This window comes from Dermacentor silvarum, chromosome 1 (assembly GCF_013339745.2).
Source record: "Dermacentor silvarum isolate Dsil-2018 chromosome 1, BIME_Dsil_1.4, whole genome shotgun sequence".
In the NCBI taxonomy this organism is placed as follows: domain Eukaryota; kingdom Metazoa; phylum Arthropoda; class Arachnida; order Ixodida; family Ixodidae; genus Dermacentor; species Dermacentor silvarum.
The window spans coordinates 69,925,082-69,946,033 of record NC_051154.1 but is presented as its reverse complement, the minus strand read 5'-3'; the positions used below and the strand labels follow the sequence as shown (position 1 = coordinate 69,946,033).

Below are 20,952 nucleotides of genomic sequence, written 5' to 3'. Positions count from 1 at the left end.
TTTCATCCTCTTCAGCGTATGCTGAAGAGACCGTCAACTTTTCTCGCCTCGCGTGCGCTTGTAGTTTCGTTACCGGCGGCTCCTTTCGTGCTGCAGCGGCGGAGAGAATGTGGAAAGGAAAAGGTGGAATTCGGCGCGCTCCCTCTGGATGGCATGCTTTCTCATTCATATGCATGTACGTAGGCGCGCTGAGGCAAAACGAGGAATCGGACACTGACCGAACCGTGAACCGCTCCAGCTTACTTAAAACGTAAATATTGCATCTGTTACCTCGAGAGTTGGCATTCGTTCAAGTTACCTCTCGCGACGTGTTACCAACTTTAGGCTTTTCCTCCTCGCAGCCTATCATAACAACGGCGAGATCTTTCTGGACTGCTTAGTTCGTTGCGGAAGGTGATTCTTCGATTCTCGAGGAGTGTTTACCTGCAATAAATTCACGTGATGACTTAGTAGTAATGTAGGGAGTGCGCACAATTATTTGCAGGAAGTCAAATAAAGATGCCGGGGGGGGGGGGGGGGGGGTTTACGAGCGATCAAAGATGTCTGTGTATGCGTTGACAGGTTCTGTTGAGTATGTTTTGTATGTTTAATGATTGCTTTCCCACTCATGTCTTGGTCCTGATTTGGACCGACAGTATCTGGAAAAAAAAAAAAAAAAGGTTATAAACACTTTGAAACACCACCTTCTTCTTCAAGGACTGCAGCCCGGGTGGGGTTTCTGTTTTCTAGTGGAGAACTGGCGTGACGACAACAACAACAACAACAACAACAACAACAACAACAACAACAACAACAACAACAACAACAACAACAACAACAACAACAACAACAACAACAACAACAACAACAACAACAACAACAACAACAACAACAACAACAACAACAACAACAACAACAACAACAACAACGACAACAACAACAACAACAACAACAACAACAACAACAACAACAACAACAACAATAGCAAGACACTTTTTATTTCGGGTTCAAGTATACACTGCAAATCTACCAAGATTGGGCTAAAGGTGTTTCGCAACGCCCGAAAAAGGCCCAGTCTCCCCTCGATAATTCAAGCGCACCCGGTTACAGCATAATGTTTACAAAATGTTACACATAATGTTTACGAAGTCACTCAGTGGAATTCGTACATGTACTATGTCGCACGTAATAGCAAGAATAAATGCAAAAATCACATGTACAAAGGTAAAACACATTTCAGCTATGCAAATTATTATATAATATGCAAAACAATATTTTAAGAAAATCAGTCATTGGTAGTCCCAAAGCATTCATTGCAGATAGAGAAATCATAACAAGGCTGAAGAAGAAAGCAAGGCAAAAGTAACGATAGTGGTATTACATCTCTCCTAATAGCAAACTGTTTAAACAATTAGAATGAACGTTACCTTTAGAATGTACCCGAAATAGAAAAGCGATTTATGGATCAGCGTTAAAGCTATGAAGTATAGTAAGTGAAAGGTCTTGAAATGCATAATTTGTTCGTGTCGTATCAAACTCATAGTGCTTATTTAGAAAATTGTAGGATGTCTTAACATTTGAGAATGTTTTGGTCAAAATATTGTTTATGATTTCTGATTAGTTTATGTATATGAATTGATACTTGTTTTAGATACTTTTGTCGAATGCTCAGCAGCCTGTGTTCTAAAAATTATCATTTTGTGCTTTTACGAAGTGACACATTTTCAATACCACGTATAGCTCTTTTTTTGAAGTATGGAAAGTTTCATTAGAGTAGTCTCTGTAGTCGTTCCCCTTATTAGTATGCAATACGGGGAATTATACGGGGTAGAGAGTAATCCAATAGCAGATTTACTCCAACGTGTGATGCATAACGAAATGTAGTTTGTAAAAGAAGTTGTTCATAGGCGTGCTTGAGTATTCGAAATTTTAATTAACGACTCAATAGCGGGTGTTATTCAATGCGATAAATTCATTTTTTTGTGTGGGAATTTTCGGATATTCTGTAAGGCCGTATAATGCGGGACAACTGCGGCTATTTACTGCTCAAGGGAGAAAACGTGACCAAGTGGCGGCTTGATTGAGCAAGCTTGCGAAGCAGGTAGTTAATTTTGTGCAATAATAACTCGCCAATGAAGGATAACTCGTTTTTGGGCTGCCCGTAAGTTTGCCGTCACTATTTATCCGAAATAAAGTTTTGTCCTTAACTCTATTGGCATATTTTTTATTGTTTGCGTCGCTAAAAGGATGTGTGATAATGTAATATTATGCCATAGGACTATGGTTATAGACAGGCACCATTTCTGATTGATATCCATAGGTCTTTCAATCTCATATCACTCTTCTATGACACCATGAACTCTCGACATGGATATCCAGTCGCGTGTAGTTCACTTGGTTTACTACTTTGGTTGCGATGACAGCGCGAAATATGGTTACCTTTCACTTTGTTTTGGGGGAGCCAGCCACACATTTTTACAGGCTTTCGGCTTTGAATCACAAATAAAAAAATACGAAAGAGAAAGAAAATGTTTTTCTTGACATACAGTTTTCATATGTTAAGCGGTATACTATGATGCAGAAATGAAACCATATTCAGAATTAGTTTCGATATTATCTAGCCTGTCCTTAACTCATTATGCCCCCTCCCTCTTAATTTCCTTCCTGTTCTTCACTGACTATCCTCATTATATGTGCAGTTTCGCTCCTAGAGCCGGGAGGCGCTGTACCCCTCCTGGTGGCAGTTGCCAGCTAGTTCTTACGTTCTCCTCTCTGTGATAGTTTTTAGCATGCAAAATAATAATAATAATAATAATAATAATAATAATAATAATAATAATAATAATAATAATAATAATAATAATAATAATAATAATAATAATAATTTATTTACCGTGCCCAGGAACAACCAAACGGTTTGAGTGCCCAAGCACTCAGACTTTAAAATATATATAAGGCACATAATGAGCAACAATCCAGCTAAAAAAAATAAAAAAAAATTGGAGGACGCTTAAGCTTCGCTTTCAAGAGTGGAACGCGATAGCGTTATCGGGCCCCGTTCGGATCGCATTTTTTATGCAATACAGAACGCGGGAAAGCCAGCTTACAAATTATGCGATATGTTAAGAACACAAATAATCATATAAACTAGACTAATGAACTGTTCAATTAACCGAATTAGTCAGAAGATTGATCCAAATCATAAGAGAAAAGCAGGAAGGTTAACTAAGACTGAGCCAGAAAGAGGAGGAAGAGATTGAGAGAGAGAGGGATGGAAAGTCAAGATTTGATGTGTACAGGAGCCGCGCCGACATAATGGAACGTCTCAGTGCTTCCAAACTTGCAAAATGGTTATAGGGTGTTGATTTCTGCAGAGTAATGAACCCAGGCCAATTTCACCCGGAAAATCCAAGCTGCAATACGAGAACGCAATTGTAACGGTTCCAGAAGACGCACATGAGTTACATGACTGTTGAGAGACATGAGCATGAGGTCACGGAATCGAATCCCGGCCACGGCGGCCGCATTTCGATGGCAGAAAACGCCCGTGTGCTTAGATTTAGGTGCACGTTAAAGAATCCCAGGTGGTCCAAATTAATCCGGAGCCCCCCACTACGGCGTGCCTCATAATCAGATGGTGGTTTTGGTACGTAAAACCGCATAATTTAATTTATTTGATTTAGTGAATTGACTCGCGAAACGGTGAGGCCTCACCGTTGCACGAGCACGAGGCAAGGAAGACTGCAGCTTGACAAGGACATGCCGTCATTCTCACCGAAAGATGAAGCGCAAACCGTCAAGTCACACATGGACCTTTGATATAGGCTCGTGACAGTAGCGTTCTCGTGCATTTCAGTTTCGATTTTTTGGATGAACGTAGCCGGACTTGATTATACACCAGAAGTTAGCATCCCCAACTTTTTTTTTTTTTTTTTTTGCTAGTCTGGAAGCGGTTATGAACCATTTGGACTACGGTCTTCGAGTCTCGCATGAGGACATATTTTCTGAATCTCGCGGTTATACAGTTCATCGGTCTATAGATTTAATTGTTACTTGTATAATTCATACCTCGAATCAATTTTAAACCTATGTCGCTATGCGAAAGGTATTCTCGAGAAATTCACTGAGCGATATCATCTCCCATAATTTTAAGCAATTTTCGAACGCGTTTTCTGAAACACCCCGTATAACGGCTGCCTTAACTTGCTTTGTTGATAATATTTTAATGAAAATTAAGCACATTTATTACGCTTGTATCATTCACTGATGTGCTCACTTCGCAATTTCTTACACGTTGCGTGTTTACTTACTGCTCTTGTTGCCTGCCCTGTGAGTTGTGGGGAGCGTACACAAACTCGCTCAACGATGTGATTCCTACCGCTTTGCTGCACTGCTCTGCCTTCATAAATTAATGTGCTTGCTGCACCACCTTGTTGTGTAGTAACTCTGACATACATGGAGATTAAATGACTTCCCAAGCAAACACCTTTCGATACTGTGAAGCGTAGAGTTTCCTACAAAAATTACTAGAGGGAACTCTCTCTCTGCGATCATTCATCTGTCATCGGAATGATGTTTAGTACATGGATTTGTCTGATCTTCGTTCTTGTGGCTTGAGACGTTCTGGTCGGTTTGTTTATTGCATACGCTTTACCTGCCTTTACTGGCCTAAATTTTGAAGCAATCCTATTTTTCTAGACGCAGAAGGCATTACCGGCATGATTATTGTGAATTGTTGCATCCTTAACGCGATATTTTGCAGAAGATGTTCAAATTCCGAAACCACAACGCCGTTTGAGGCCAGAAAGATGAAGTTTAGGAAGATGCATGCACTAACCATTGTTTCCATGCTGACTGAACCACCGTGCATGTAGTTCCCATAGACAGCGCCAGAGCTGCCTCTAGTATTTTTCGTAGGAAACTGCTATGAAGAACCCAAAGGAATCTGACACGGGGCAGTACTAGATTTTCTTGAAATGTAGGTGAAACCGCAAAAACAATACCACTTCTTATTTAATAGGGAACCGTCAAGTCTTATAGAAGGTTGTGCAAAGTAAACATACGAGTGTGTGAAATGCTCTCTTTTTTTACATTTGTCACTGTAGTATGACGCAAGAGGTACTAAGTGTGCCTGCCATCTGTCTGCTATTAAACATAAAGCTGCACGTCGTTTACTAGCAGTGCACCTGGCGCAGCGTGCCCGCATACCAAAATACGCCACCCAAACGCCGTGGTGTGTCGATACGCGAGCGCGCTTCGAGATTACAGACGGGAACAATCTTAAACAATTGAAATTGAAATTGAAATTGAATTTTATTTCTCGTTCATTCAAACGAGGGTAGGCTGAGACTAAAGGCATAAAGCCTGACAAAGGTCTCAGCCCCCACGAACGACAGGGTTGACAGCAGATCACACACATATGCACAATTTTGCGCGTTACAACAGCGTTGGTTACAGTGAAAGTTCATGGTTGCACTGTCCATGGTCATTAGATTCTTCAAATTTATATATATATATATAAAGTAAAAAAAAAGTACAGCAACAGCTAAGTACAACTAGGCATTTCAGATTCTAATGGTGCACAAAATAAACGTCAGCGAATTTCTAGAGTAATATAGAGTAACTACATGCGTAAGAAAAAAAAAACAACAAAAAAACAAAAACAAAAGAAAACACATCCTGATTGTGTGCAAAAAAAAAACATAAATAAAAAGTGGAAGTTCTGTCGACCCGCGCCACCGCCGTAACAACCGATATAGACGGGTGCTGTCAGTGCTGATGTTATCGGGGAAAAAATGAGGAAAAATTACGGAGATCTCACTCGATGTGAGAATTAATCTTATGCGAAGCATTTTGCGGGTAGCTGGCGATGCAGCATCGTTTGGGGTTATGCAAATGATCGTCCAACTGGAGGATGTATATGACCAAATTGAATTTAATTAAGTGCGGTGTTCTATATTGGTAAGGGGAGGTGTCCTTGCCACCTTACCACCGTTTTACTGTTTTCCGTAAAGCTTGACCCTTGCCTGGGCAGCATGTCCCAAGGATAATAGGATTTTTTATGGGGCCCATTCGCATCCCCCAGTGTAGGGTAGCCAAACAGACGCATTTCTGGTTAACATCCCTGTCTTAGCCTTTCTTTTTTCATCCTCCTTTATGCGACCCTTTGAATGTGACTGTGTCGCCGTGCAATAAATACCATGAAAGAAAAAGAAATGTTCCAATGGGTAGAAGCGTTTTGTGCTGACAGACTCGAGTGGAGGTCGGACAAATGGACACGTAACATCTTTTTTATTGAAGAAGCCCGAAACGAAGCCGGACAGGAATTTACCTACCTACCAGAAAGTTTCTGGTGTGAGGGGCATACATTGCTTCACATTAAAACGCTGACTTTGCCTGTTTTTTTCTAAAGAGTAGCCATGCGTTGTTGCCCTCTCGGAGGCAGTTCCCTATTTGTCCTTTGAAATATGTGTGCTTTCATCTGAATGAATGAATGAATGAATCAATCAATCAATCAATCAATCAATCAATCAATCAATCAATCAATCAATCAATCAATCAATCAATCAATTTTATTAACGCGCCTAGAAACAACCTGCTAGTGTTGGTATGGGCGCATGTGAAAATGGGTATAATATACATAAACAGCCGGTCAAGCGTCCATCTCACAGTATTTGTCTGGGTACAATGAAATGTGGTCATCCGGTCAAGAAATCAACTGTCGCCTATTCAGGGTAGGTATAGACAGACACTAGAAAGACATGAAACAAAAGCAGTATTCGAAGAAGCGTCGTGACACCACGCATGATCACTAACATTTAGCAAGACATATAGATATACATGAACAAACAGGAATAAAAGTACACATTATATATATATATATATATATATATATATATATACATATATATATAGAAGAACAATAAAATTTCTGGAAGTGTGGACACCAAGCATGGTCAACATTACGTGGAACAAGACGGATATATATGCGCACATCAACAAACAGGAATAAAGAGTACACATGGTAAACGATAATGGTTTACAATATAACATACAAAAAGAACATGTAAATTTCTGGAAATATGTTATGACAGGGATTCGAATGCTGCTTGGAAAGTGGGGAAATGTTTGGGAAGTATGTCAGTTTCATCTGAGTGTTCGTTGCAGGCCCACAGAATCTTGGCCACCGGATTATTTGAGATGCCAGAAGTAGATACATGAAGAGGTCTGGAAACCCTAGTTATTTTTCGCGGAATTCTTAGACTGACCTTATCTGCTATTTCTGTACGATCAATGTGACCATTTACAAACCTGAATAAGAAAGTTAAGTCACATTTGGTGCGTCTGCAATCCAGGTATTCTAGACCGAGCGAGGATTGAGAGCGAGGCTGTTGTTCACAGCCGACCTGCCTGGAGCGCCGATATCGCTGTACAGAGACACATTTTCTCTGAACTCTGTCTATTCAATGATGCTGCTGCTGCTGCTGATGATGATGATGATGATGATGATGATGATGATGATGATGATGTTTTTCAGTGATTTGATCCTGTGCATGGAGTGCTAAAGGCTTGGCAGAATTATAAGAAATTTTGCAGGCGCATGGTCAGTAAAACGAATATCACAACGCGTGAGTGGAGGCCGCTTCTCCTTCGCGCCGATGCCACCAAGACAAAACACAACATTAAAATGTTAATATAGGTGTATGTGTAATTGCAAGTAAATCGACGCGGGTTGCCTCATGTATGAGAAGAGACGCACATTCGTGTGCTGCGCGGAAGTGTAACGATTGTTGCGAATGCGGATGTGAGGGTTTCACAGGGCTGTTAACAAATCTTGTCACCTGACTGCCTTTCTAGCTCCTGCTGGTCGGCCTGATAATCGGCGTGGGATCGGCCGCCGAATCGCTTCCTGTTGGTGCCACTGAAGTGGATCGCAAGGACGACGTAAGACTTGGTCATTTGAGAAGCTCTATAGGGCTACCCATCGGCCTCAAGTGTTAAACCCGCCAATGAAATATTGCGGAGTGCACTGTCAATACATTTGATACACCCAGTATTTGGATATATTGGGACTCGCATATAAATAATGGCCATTCAAGGTGAAACAGTTTGCGCGGGTTTGTCAAAAAACTGAAGCGATAGAATGAGGGAAAACAAGCTCATTGGTAATTGACGCAGTATGATTGGTATTTAAACTGAATTTTACTTTATTCTTGCACTTTTGCTTTGTGCTCTTGCTTGCCAAATGTCAAAAGAAAAATAGCGTGACACATCAATTGGTAAATGTAGGATTAATATTCAAGAATAAATTATTCTGCACTTTGATGCCCAAAAGGGTTTGGGCATCAAGTACATCAAGTAAACTTAAATTTTGCCATCAACTCAGAGTTCCTTCGTTTAGTTTGGGGGGATAAGGGGCCACCAGTTTGTGAAGCTTTTGTATATGTACATTATCGCGTTAATTGCGCTTGAAAGGAAGACAAGGCTAACGGTGTTGTTCGTTGGCTGATGCCAACAAACTACACTCTTAGCCTTGTCTCGAACAATAGTGAACACTGCAATGTCTTCGAAGAGGAGCGAATCAATGCGCGTTTTGGCGTCGGCAGTATAGGTACACTCATAGTCATATAAGTCTGGAATGTATTTTATGTTTATAACCTTGGTATAGTTTTGGTGGCTCGATTTTTGGCATAAATCATTGTAACAAGATTTCGGCATCACCCGGTTTCACTGAATCAAGTACGCAGCGTACAAACAAGAATTTATTATGATTGATTTCGTTTTGTCTGGCCCCACTAACAATGTAGAATATTAGTTTCCTACTTTGTCTTTCTCTATTATTTATTCCCCGTGCCAGCTGTAAACATAATTGTTTTTTTTTGCGTTTTCTTCATCTGGCGGTTCCAGGCAATCAAAAGGCATGTCACGGTGGATACACCAACCACGTCATCGAAGCCTCTGGTTCCGATCACTGCCGAAGCACAAGTCAGACCTGAAGCATCGGGAAGCGCAACCCTCGATACTGGACCTTATAGCAACCACAGAGATTTTCTGCCTCTTCCAATGAGCAAACCGACCCATGAATCACTCGTGCTTATGCCGAGTCCCATGTATGGACCTTTCGCAGTACCTTTCCCCATGCCTCTCTCTTACCATCCAATGCCACCGTTGTCTCTGAACGTGCCATATGTGATACATAGGCACCCATTTCTTGGCGCCGGCAGCGCGGGATACCCATTTCAGATATTCCACGCCCCAGCACCCTTCATACCGGCGCTGTCTTATCTTCCTCCACTTCCGCCACCTCCTCCTGGTTACCCGCCTCTGCCACCTCTACCTGGTCGTCCCGGGGGACTTCCATCGCCCCCTCAGGCTCCGAAGCCACCGCAGCTGCCTAGCCTTCCGAAGCCTCAACTACCGCCAACTGGGACACCTCAGATTCCTCCCAGGGTGCCTTCCCCGCCTAGGCAACCGCCCAAGATGCCGTTGCCGAAACCTTCCCCTCCTGTCAGGCCAGCACCCCCCGCTAAGCGGCCCGTATCACCCCCGAGAAAGCAGCCGCGGCCACCGACAGTGAAACCCCCGTCGCAGCCTTTGCCGGTTCCCAGACCACTGCCAGCGCCTAAGCCAGTGCCCAGGCCTCCGACTCTTCCCAAGCAACCGAAGCCCGAGAAAAAGCCAGAGCCCGAAACGGGACCAGTTCCCTTGCCAGAGGACGAGGACGACACCGAGATCGCCGACCCAATATCCGATCCGCCTGTGCTCTCAGAAGAGAATAACCCTGGGCGCGAAGAATTTCCGAGTTACTACGAACCCGAGGCGCTTTTAGCCCAGGTTGCCGCGGAAAAAGTCACCGATGCTGCCAGCACTACAGCAGGTGATACTAATAGCCGTAATGGTGCAGCCGATTTGAAGTCACAGCCGGGGTCCTCTGTTTACGATAGCCATGTCGTGGAAGTCTGACGACCACAGGCTGAACATTATGTCGTGCGGCGTATCGATTCCTTCACTTTGCGTCTGAGCTGCGTTATTCAAGAATGCATTCATTTGCCGCATATGCTAACAGCATTGATTTCGCTTTCCTAGTAACGAAGATCCATGCGCTTTTATTATTCATTATAAAACGCGTATTTATTTGTATTCACGCAGTACCTCACTTCATGTTCAACTATGAGCGCCAGAATCGGTCGTTCATGTCTCGCCTTCAGTACATGTTGCAATGCCGAAATAACTGCAGTGACTCTATTGAAAATCAGTCATCGTATTGCATCACAAGCTTGAGCTCTTTTTTCATCAAGTTCGAATGTTATTGAGTGTGGGAACTTTTCGTCTTTTTTTTTTTTTTTGCTAGTATGTGCACACCAGAGTGCACACACTGCTTCCTCAGCGCGAGGCTTCTCCTGGCGAATAAATTTCTTGCGGGTCTCGAGAAGCAAGTTTGCGTAAGCAACTGAAAGGATAGTGTGACGTCTCGCGTGAGCTAGGGCCGCTAGTATACTGATCCATACGGGGCCGTATTTTGCACTGATCTACTTAATTTTTCATTCTCTTCTTATCCATCATGCCGAGTGGCCGATTGCTGCGACATCAGTGGCACAGCGACATCCGAAGCGACGAAAGGGGAAAAGAATGAGGAATGAATTGAATCGCCGCGAAATATGACCCTTGAGTGTATTTTATACCAACTAGCAGTTATGCTATATTGACATGCCTGTAATCAATTACTTTGACCAGGACGACCGACACTGTGTTTGTTCATCAAGTGGTATATGTCGCTGTTGAAATTAAATTGCCCTTAAGGATTCACCAGGTGGCTAGAACGAGTACTTTTGTATCTGTGTGGGCACATGTGTGCGTCTGTCTGCGCAAGTACACGAAAACAAGATATGAGAATAAAGACTTCTATAAAATGCTTCTATAAATTTTTTACATTACTTTAAATGCAAAAGACCGGCACGAACCACTTACTTCACTGATGTTTTGTGATGCTTTCGCTTACATATTAAATGTTTTGAACACTACCGCAACTTATAAGGATGATACAAATAAACGACTAGTGATGAACAGAAACGCCTTTGAAACCGATGCTGCTAAATCATACCACGGTCTGCTGCATTGTGTTGTATACCCAGACGGCAAGGAATTTCGTGTACTGAAATTTGCGTGCACGTTAAGCAGTGCGTGCTGCATGCTATATAGGTGACACATGGAGCGTGTATTCAGGAGGACTCAAGAAAAGCGAGCTAGCGCAGATATATCTGTTTATTGTTCTTGTTTAACACTCGTTTGTGCGCGCGGTGTGGGAGTCGGGAAGCACAAACTAACGAAACATATTGTGTTATCCCTATACATACTGACCTTGGCATACGTTAAAAAACCCGACGAGGTCAAAATTATTCAGGAGTCTCCCATTTGTTCGGGAGATGAAATCCCATATTTAAATTTTGTCAATAAGAAGGAATTCTTGTGTACGTAGATGGAAACGTCGAGTGAACCTGCCATGGTTGCTTAGTGGCTTTGGCGTGGCGCTGCTAAGCACGAGGTCGCGGGATCAAATCCCGGCCGCGGCGGCCACATTTCGATGGGGGCGAAATGCAAGAACGCCCGTGTACCGTGCATTGGGTGCCCGTCAAAGAACCCCAGGGGGTCAGAATTAATCTGGAGTCCCTCACTTAAGCGTGCCTCATAATCTGATGGTGGTTCTGGCACGTAAAAGCCCAGAATATAATTTTTAAACGTCGAGTGATGTATGGGTTCTCTCTCCTTTTTACATGCAGAAGGGATAAATCTCAACCCCAATCCTACAGTAAATAATACAACTGCAGCTTCTTGCGGTTTAGACGCACTTGTGAGAAGCGTTGCTCTCGGCCGAATAAGGCTTCCGGTTCTGTAGCGGACAACGAAAAAAAACATTCGACGACATGATAACGGGGAAGTGCTGGTGTCCCTGGGGCAAAATGTCGAGTGTTTTGTCCCGAGACCTTCATACATTTTCCTACGTGTACTCGGACACTTGACTCACAGACGGGCATAAATAAATGAAGGCATGCGGGCTAGGCGGCGCCCAAGGCGACGCGCTCCTACGCGCTACAAGGTGTCGTTCCCGAGAGCCGCGTGTGCGGCGAGCGGCGCGCGTGGGCGAAGCCGGGCGCTATCTGCCGCTATCGCCGAGCTCGAACTGTCGTCGCCATTGTCGATCCAGTTGCGTGCGCCTGGATAACGTTTATTGAGGACGGGACTGCTGGGGGCTTGCGCTGATAAGCGGCGACCGCTCTATCAGCACAGCTGAGCATCGTACGACATCTACTTATCAAAGGCCTCAAGTTTCTGCAGGGCTGGGTGCTCATGTCGGGCTGAGCTACGGATCTTGACGCGACAGCGCATCTCCTTCCCGCTCGGGAGTAGGCGGAAAGTCGGCGCGCGGGAGCTCCTTGATAGAGGAGCGTCAGAGATCACAGTGCGCCGATTCATACTCTTGGCCTACTCTTGCCTTGAAATCTTCTTGATAAGTTTTCTACGCGCTCCGCGTAGTTCGTCAAATAATCAGAACGTCTCCATTTCGCGCTCGTAGAAAAAAAAAAAAAAAAAAAAAACACCATGTTGATTTCGCATGGAGCTACTTCAGAACTGAATGACTGAGCGAATACCACTCCACCAATCTTGCTCACCACAGTACACGGTGCGACAGTGGTCATAAGTACAGCAAATTCGTTAATAAATTAAAAAAAGAAAACTATGAACACCTCAGTTGTACGATGTTTAGGAGCTCTAACTCTTGAAAGTTTCCTAAATGTATACATAAAGAGATCAGAGACTTCTTATTAGAAAAATGAAGCATTACTTTCAAAATCAAATAAGGGCGAACGTACCCAAATACTGCAGCCGTAAGGGAAGCGCATTTGTTGGTTTCTTCAAAGCATGCATAGTTATGCATACGACTGTGCTTTGCACACCTTGACTGCGCACTTGGCCTGTCCGTGCTTGTGCCTGGCAAACATAATACGCTGGCGATGCTCCTCCGGGGCCAGGGCGGCAGTTCTGTCATGTGTTTCTCTGTTTTCTTAGACTGGATCCTTTCTACGTACTACAGGATCCTAAAAGGAAGGCTTCTGATGACGGCCTCTAGTTTCTACTACATTGCAATGTCTTACGCCTCTCTTTCCTTCTGGGCGCTTTGCTTGCTTTACTTCTCTTTATTTTTTCTCTCATATCTACTTGATCCACCCAGAAGAACGTCGCAAGAACTTAGGGCAAATAAACGTTCGCCTCTCCTCCCTTTTACGCATGGACACGCACTTGTGTAGTGATTCTTGAAGATGTGCGAAATCACGGCCAACTTATCAGCTGCTCACGACGAGCAAGAAAAAAAACAACAACCTTCGATGTCTTGTGCCATGAGCTCTTGTTCTCAGCGGCAAACAGTGATATTCAGGCGCGTAAAAATTCTGGCAGAACCCATTTCACGATGATTGTCGACATTAATGCGATGAGCATTCTCACTTTTATCAGTAAATTGTTGACATGCAACGCGACTCATGGATCAAGCGTCTCAAAACACTGGATTACACGACTGAAGCTGATAAGGGTGTTATGTGAAATTTCTAGGCGTGCGTCCGTGGTTTAATGGGTAGAACACCGGGCTACTGTGCTGATGGAGCCGACTTTGGAACCAACTGTTGGACACGCCTTTTCCTTTATTGTTTTTTCCACGGGCGACAGCGACGTTTCAGGGGATAAATCAGACAGAAGCAGCACACCAAAATGGGGCAAGTAGGCTAAGAATGCAAATCGCATCAGGAGGGTGATCTAACGGTGGTGATGATGATGATATCTAGCTATCCGCGTTAAATATACGTGCCTACGGCATCAACTACCGAATTCGCCAAACTCCCCGTTCGTTGCTCGTTACCACGATCGACCAGCAGCTGTTTTTTCGAATCCCTCTAGCTTATGATCTCGCCAGTGAATAAGGGTGCATAAAACAATGTCAATGTCACTTAACAGCAATTACCTTCAAGAAGGCGTTTTTCCAATTTTGTACCAATAATACTTGATTTTATGAAGAATATATGCTTTAAGTTTGATGCCGAAGCAAGCACTACAAATGCTTCAAACGTGGCGACAAAGTTGCTTCTCTCCTGTAAAAATGGTTTGGCTTCATAGCGATTTCACATAACTCCTTCTCACATAGAGCCCCATAAAAGGTGCGACTTTCTTTTACTTTTACGATTGAGATTTGTGGCTTTATACCTCATTTTAGCTTTTCAGAGTTTCGAACATTCACTGAAAAAGGTATTACTGACCGTTGGCGGCAGAGTGCTTGTTTGTGCATCAGCGATTTCGTTCATCGTATAGTTCAAATTCTCTTACATTTTAAATACAGACAGAGTAGTGATATTTCCATGCAACACTCAGATAACAGGAATGCATCTTTTATCATTAAGCCTGAAGAAAAAGCTCAGGTTCTGCGGAAACCGGTATGCTAACCTGCATCAACAACGTAGTCAAGCCGCGCTCGCGAGGGCGATCCCTATGAATATCGCTGGTGTCTCGCTAAATTACTGAAAAGCTTTTCAAAGAGAAAAGCAAGAGCAATTGCCAGGAAACATTTTGCAAAGAAATGACTGATAAATGATGTGGGAAGCTAGGTTCTAAATTAATTTTTGGCTTGATGGTTCATGACTGAACACTCAAACGCGATTTCTTGAAAACAATTTTTGCTGACAAAGGAACGTTATCTCCGCAACTAAGAAAATTGTCAGTGAGAGATTTTGCCCAATTTTTGTAATTTGTCCAGTGCATCTACTCAACTAAAACAATTGTGCTGCATTAGAGAGATTTAAAAAAATAACGAATGTCCTTTGCAACATCGCCTTTATTTGGGGGTGTTAATGTTGAAAGTTTGATTTTCAAGCGAATTAAAATGTAAATGTTATTCTTTCAGTTCAGTCAAAAACGCACGTCGTGAACAATAGTTGACAGAAGTTTCAGCGCGCTAATTGCATTACTTAATTTTTAAATGTCCTCCGATCAATGTACTAAAATAGATATAAAAGCTTACATTTACAACAGTTCTCAATATTTTTAGGTAAAACTTGGTACGCATAATGAAGAACGCCTCTACTACGCGCCTGCAATTTAAACAAAATTCGTTCATAGAAATTTGAAAAAATTGCAAAAATCTCTGTCCTCTCATATGCGCCCACCATAGCCCCTTAATGTGCTGGTCTTCCCGCACCCAAACTGACCACGCTTCCCGAACATTGTTTACAATCCCACTCACTACAGTCAGACGCAAGAAAAAAAATGTATTAACAGGTTTTGGTAAATTTCAGCTACTCGGCTGGACAACATTGTGCATATTCGTCAATCTTTCATTCTCGGCATTGGGCCCACTTTCTGTGGCACAGAATGGAATTTTGAATATTCTTAACAAAATAAGTCGAATAGAATAGAAGCCTCTCGAAGCTGGAAACCAGCGGTCAGGATTCGTGGTTTTGCGATGCGTTGCGTTGCTATAACTTGTATAGAAAACAGACTCTTCAGTAGGTGAGTTAATACTGTTGTTTTTTAGCACATTGGCTATAAGAAGATGCTGGTGCTCATAACTAACGCCGGATTATTTTTTTTGCCTGAAATGCACACATATAGAAAAAAGAAGGCGCATGACGATGTGTATCATAAGGCGGCCCTGACTAGATTAAAGGCCACATCAATACACATATGATTGTTTTTGTGATGTAAACCTATCGTCCCGTAGTAGTGACGGTGAATAAAACAGCCGCAAAACTGTGAATGACGAAACGAACTTTTTATTGGGCGAACTTGTGCCCACAAAAGCAAGTTACACTCGAAGCACAACACCCCACAAAACACCCCACAAAACACCCCACAGAGCGATAAAGAGGCGTGTTAGCAATCGTCTACTAATAGGGGCACCACGCCCTGCGGCTAGAAGAAAAATATAAAAAAAAGAAAAGAGAAGAGGAAGGAGATAAAAATTATGCAAGTCCCACACAGTTTGGGAATAGATATTATGAGAAGCGAATCATTTTTGAAGGTAGCTGGCTATCCAGCATCTGATGAAACCATTGTAGCTCAAGTAGGACAAAAACATAGAACGAAAAACCAGACACCACGGGCGCTTTAACGCTGTCCAGCATTGTTTTGGTTTCTTCGAAGAGTGGCCAGACGGACCGACGTGTTCGTGTAAAACAAAGTAATTGTGTGAGAAGCAAGATGACCATGGCGACGGCTTGATGACAGTTCTATTTTTACTCCGGCGAAGAAACGTTACTAGCTGTTCCGTCACAGCCTAGGCCTATCCTGAATGCGGTACATTGTTGCACGGTGTCTAGATAGCGTTATCTGCTTCGAGGAAAGTACTGGGGAATGTGGGACGATCCCGAAGGCAGTGAAAGCCTAACGCAGCGTCTCTAATCGCAGCGTCTCTAATCCCGTTCTGCCACGAGGCAAGAACGGGAGAAACTGGCAAGCGTGCACGTGCTCTCATTCCTGCAACGTGACGTGATGCACGCGCCAGTCCTCAAAAGAATTAGTTGGCGTTGGGCACGAGAAAAACATGCATGCGAAAGTAGCCTGATGTTAAAAAACACAAGTCCATCTGGGGACAATAATAGTATTGGAAATATTGTTTGATTTTTTTTTTGCTTCTGATATGTCAGAAACAGGCAATAAAAAAAAAAACGAAAGTGGCCTGATGGTTAGATCATTAGGTTGCTGGGTTTGGGAGCAAAGGTTCGATCCCACGATCGGTCTTTTGCATTTTGTTTTTGTTCTTGAAGAGGCCCGGAACGAGGCGAGACAGGAAACGTACCTACATATTTACCGCAAGGTTCCTGCGATGAGCCAAATAATGTTTCGCATTAGAATGGAGAAAAGAAGAGGAAGGCACAACATATCACACGCAGAGTAAAAGCTCTATACGGACGAGAGTTTAGTCCCGTGGTTGAGAAGGATTCTGGTACAGTTTTGTGAGCCCCACATCGTGTTGAAGCATGACCTTTGTTAAATAACAAATGATCGAGTGCAGTTCAAGCAAGATGAAGTTGTGGAACATGCTCAGCAGCGCAAAGACACAACTGTTGAAATCCAGATAAGATCTCATAAATATAAGCGAAGTCGGGTCACAGAAGGGCACATAATATGCCTAAACTCACGAAACAGAAGGGAATATACAGCCAAGTCGCGCAAAACGTAAGCAGATAAACTGAACTTACGACGGATGTTATACACTGTAATTAATATTTTTAACAATTTTGCTCACTTTAAGCTATCTCTGAAGGGAATTGACCGCTCGCCTTTGCGATGTTCCTTATGGCCAAGGGCCTATCGTCTTCTTGAGTCTTGCTGCCAGCCTTGAGCAATCAGGTCGCTACTTGAACCAGCGCCGTTTAGAATCGTGTCACGGGCATCCTTGTCGTAGATGTTGAACATCCACCAAAGAGTATGTTACTGCTAGTTCCCTGTGCTAAACTGGAAAGTAGTGCACTATTTTTTTTTTTTTTGGGGGGGGGGGGGGGGGTTGGAGGGGGGACTGATAGTCGAGTTTTCATTGATGTTTAGGATCGAGTTCAGCCTGCTCTAGTAAAGAAGGGCAGCTTAGGCTCTTTATATCTTTTAAGTCAGTGCACCATTTTAAGCTTCTTGTCGGTACCTTAAGGTGGCGCACCTTCCTCTTTTCAAATTGGCATTTTAGTTTGCATTGTTATGTAGGAAAAGCGCAATAAGTCGTGTTATCAATTGTTTAAATTGTTATGTAAAAGAGAGTCAGAGATTGGCCATTTTGGGCCTTTTATAATAATCGTCTTCATCATAGAAACTAAAATTGACCCAATGAAAGCCTCTCGCCCAGCCCACCAAGAAAGCGTTTAGAAAGGAGCACCGCCTAAGTCGATTTGGTACAAAATAAAGCGTGAAGAACCTTTCTCTCCCTAAAAGTTAGCTGCTGCAGTGTATGTACACAGCGCCCCGAGACGCTGAGCGCACGGGTCATCTTAAAGCGGCTTGGGCCTCAACAAGACCATTAAAGCAAAACCGCGACATATCCTAACCAATTCCTCCGATGCACCGACAGAAAAGTGGAAAGTTTCTGCGAGGAAGGAGATAGTTCTCTAGCGAACAGAATTCACAAGAAAAGGAACTGGATTCAATAAACATGATCCAGCAATATCTGGTAATAGAACGCAAGCAAGGCAAGTTATTCAGTGCAACTAATGTTGCAGTACATCTGCGAAAACGACGTCGCTAAGTTGTTAGGCTGTAGCTCTCTGCACGACAGTTCATTGCGGGACTTCCATGCGGGGTAGCGACGAGACTGAAGGACATAACCAAAACCTCCTTCCGGCATTCTAACTAAAAGTGATCAGATGTTTCACATTATTCCACGGGTGATATCACTACCAAGTGACCACAGTGTCATCAGGAGAAAGCACAATGTCTCATAATTCCCGGCATCATGGTTCGTCGCGCCTTTTCCAACGCGGCTACAAAATACGGGTTACTTCATTCTGCAGGTACAGTTCTCGGAGCCAACAAGCAGATCTTCTCTGTCATGGGTGCAGCTTCAAGTCACTGCAACGGCTCCAAGAGACCAGCTCACTCCAAACTAGTTTCCCCACTTCGGGGGCAAGTCGTGTTTTCGAGGGGCCCTATCAGTCACCTCGGCCGACGAGCCGAGTCGTCGTACGGCTTTGCATCGTAATGGGAAGCGTCGGCTGACGCGTTCGGGGTCAACGGTTGCTCGTCTATTTCGTCAAAAACAAGTTTGTTCGCCTTTCTATCCAGCTGACGTGCCGGTTCGCAAGGGTGCTAGACTCACCGCTTAAAACTGCATGGACCAAAGAAAGAAGAATCGCCTAGTGAAAGTGCAGTGCACATCTTTTTACATACATATCTCTTCTCTCTGCCGCACGTATACTGTTTCTTTGCACCTATTGGCTCGAAGATATTACTACAGAACCTACTCAGCTTCTACAGAGCCGAGAAAAATGCTAGATCTGCTCGCTACTGTTTTCAGGTTGTGCGATAGCCTGTTCATGTACGGCTTAACTTTCAATTTTTTTATTTATGGTGGAACGCTTTCTTTCTCTTTATTTCACAGCTTTTTGAACGTCTCAGCAACAACGTTTGTGGCATGGTCTGGACAACCAGCCGCTTTTAATTTTGCCGCTTGCTTTCAGAAATTGACTTGCACTAAATGGAAAGAAGTTTTCTGTAACTTATTTTTGAAATAATGTGTGAATATATATGACCCTTACTGTTAGCTTACAGTTAGTTAGTTTAGAGGGCCAAGGACTGTAGAATTAGCGCATATTCTTTGACAACAAAGCGCACACCGGAAAACGCGCCAATCAGCACAAAACGCTAGTTCCAAATCCAACTATTTCATACAGTTCTTTCGCAGTATTTCGTACATGAAATAAGTGATTTTCAAGAAAGATTTGAAATCTTTCAGCACACAATTGGCAACAGATTCTAGATTGTCGCTAAGCGGTATATTTAAGAGCACCAAAAAATCATCGGCGTAACCAAATACGTTAAACGAACTTGAAGCTTGGCTAGTTGGTTTAGGATACTACAAGTATAGTCAGCAGACTGGAAACAAGGACAAAGTAGCACGTAGTGCACAAGGACAATGTTGGACTAACAACTTATCCTTCAACGCGTGTAGTCATTAAGAGCTACGCGGGACCTTATACAAATACCATGCTTTTGTATGTACACGTCGCCGCAAAAATCAACAGCCGTAGGAGTCAGGTAGTGCGCTAAAAGTTGCAGGTGCAAACAAGCAGTACATGTGGCATCTTGTCAAGTTTGCTTTTTTCGTGACTCAAGTTATATCTTGGATATCTTCACTTGTGGAAAGAGTTTGACCGATGTATCAATGGTCGACCAAGAGAACGTAAGGGTTCTCTCTTTTCGACTGGCGTCGCAGACGTGCCAAGCCATTGTAGATATTCCAGGCGCATTCCAATGCTTGGAAGAGTCAATATTATTGGTGGCGGTAAAACGAAAGCAGATAGAGAGATTTTGCATGCTTTCCTTATCGTTAAGCAGGACAACACGTGCATCAGCGTGACGTCGTCTAAGCGTTAGTGATAAAGAGAATGTCACGAAGTGTGGTAGGTTCTCTCGCTGTTTTTAGATACTTGATCTGTCCTGATGTCGGTGCGTGGCCTTTGAGCCTGCATCTCTGAACTGATTGGTTTATGCTTCAATTTCTTGCAGCAAAGCTTTCAATCAAACCCCAGCTTTGGCCCGTCGTCTCTACTTGTTTGTATGTTGGGCCTTCCACGGGACTCCTCCCAATTTATTTGCTTGTATTTCGTTTTCGCATGCTACTTACGCGCATACCTGTTGACGCTTCAACTCGAGCGTGCAGTTATCGCGCGCGAAGATTACTTTGACTGCAGCAGATAGCGCTCTGGCTCCTCTCGACACAAGTTCCTGTGGTGAGATGGCTTCGGTCGCCCATCAGTAACGGGTTTATCTTCTTGTGGCAACGTGTCATCCTCACGTATTTCACCGTCACACTCTTTTATCGGTCATTTCTGTCGGTTAACGTTAGGATGCGCTTTTCCGACCTATGCTGCTCCTACTTAGGAGGCAGAATTCTCTTAACGGTTCCTTGGGCAGCATTTATTTGTACGAGAAACGTTTAATGAAACCGAGGGCAACTCTGAGGTTGTGAGGGCACCGGTCAGGGCCCTGTGGCGGCGTTGCTATAGAAAAGCTGGTGATTAATGAACGAATCGCGAGGCTTCCTCATGTAGCGGCATGGTATAAGGCGCGAGGAGCCATGTAGGGGCACACAGCACGGACATAAAGAGCCAATACACGAAATCTTATGGCAATCTCTTGTTTATTTGAACAGGCCCTTCCGCCATTGTAAGCAGATATTCACAATCGAGTCATATACGAGAGTCACAATTGCGACCTTAAAGAAGGTTA

General features: G+C 43.4%; 1 protein-coding gene across 1 annotated transcript in view; it reads left to right on the top strand.

The window, feature by feature from the left end:
- LOC119445508 (uncharacterized) overlaps positions 1-11,005 on the top strand; it is a 35,444-nt gene extending 24,439 nt beyond the window's left edge. Inside the window, exons 3-4 of the mRNA XM_049663408.1 lie at positions 7,837-7,923; positions 8,887-11,005. Of these exons, the coding sequence (XP_049519365.1) occupies positions 7,837-7,923; positions 8,887-9,942 (1,143 nt within the window). The 3' untranslated portion in view covers positions 9,943-11,005. The remainder of the gene's footprint in view (positions 1-7,836; positions 7,924-8,886) is intronic.
- Positions 11,006-20,952: the final 9,947 nt, after the last annotated feature.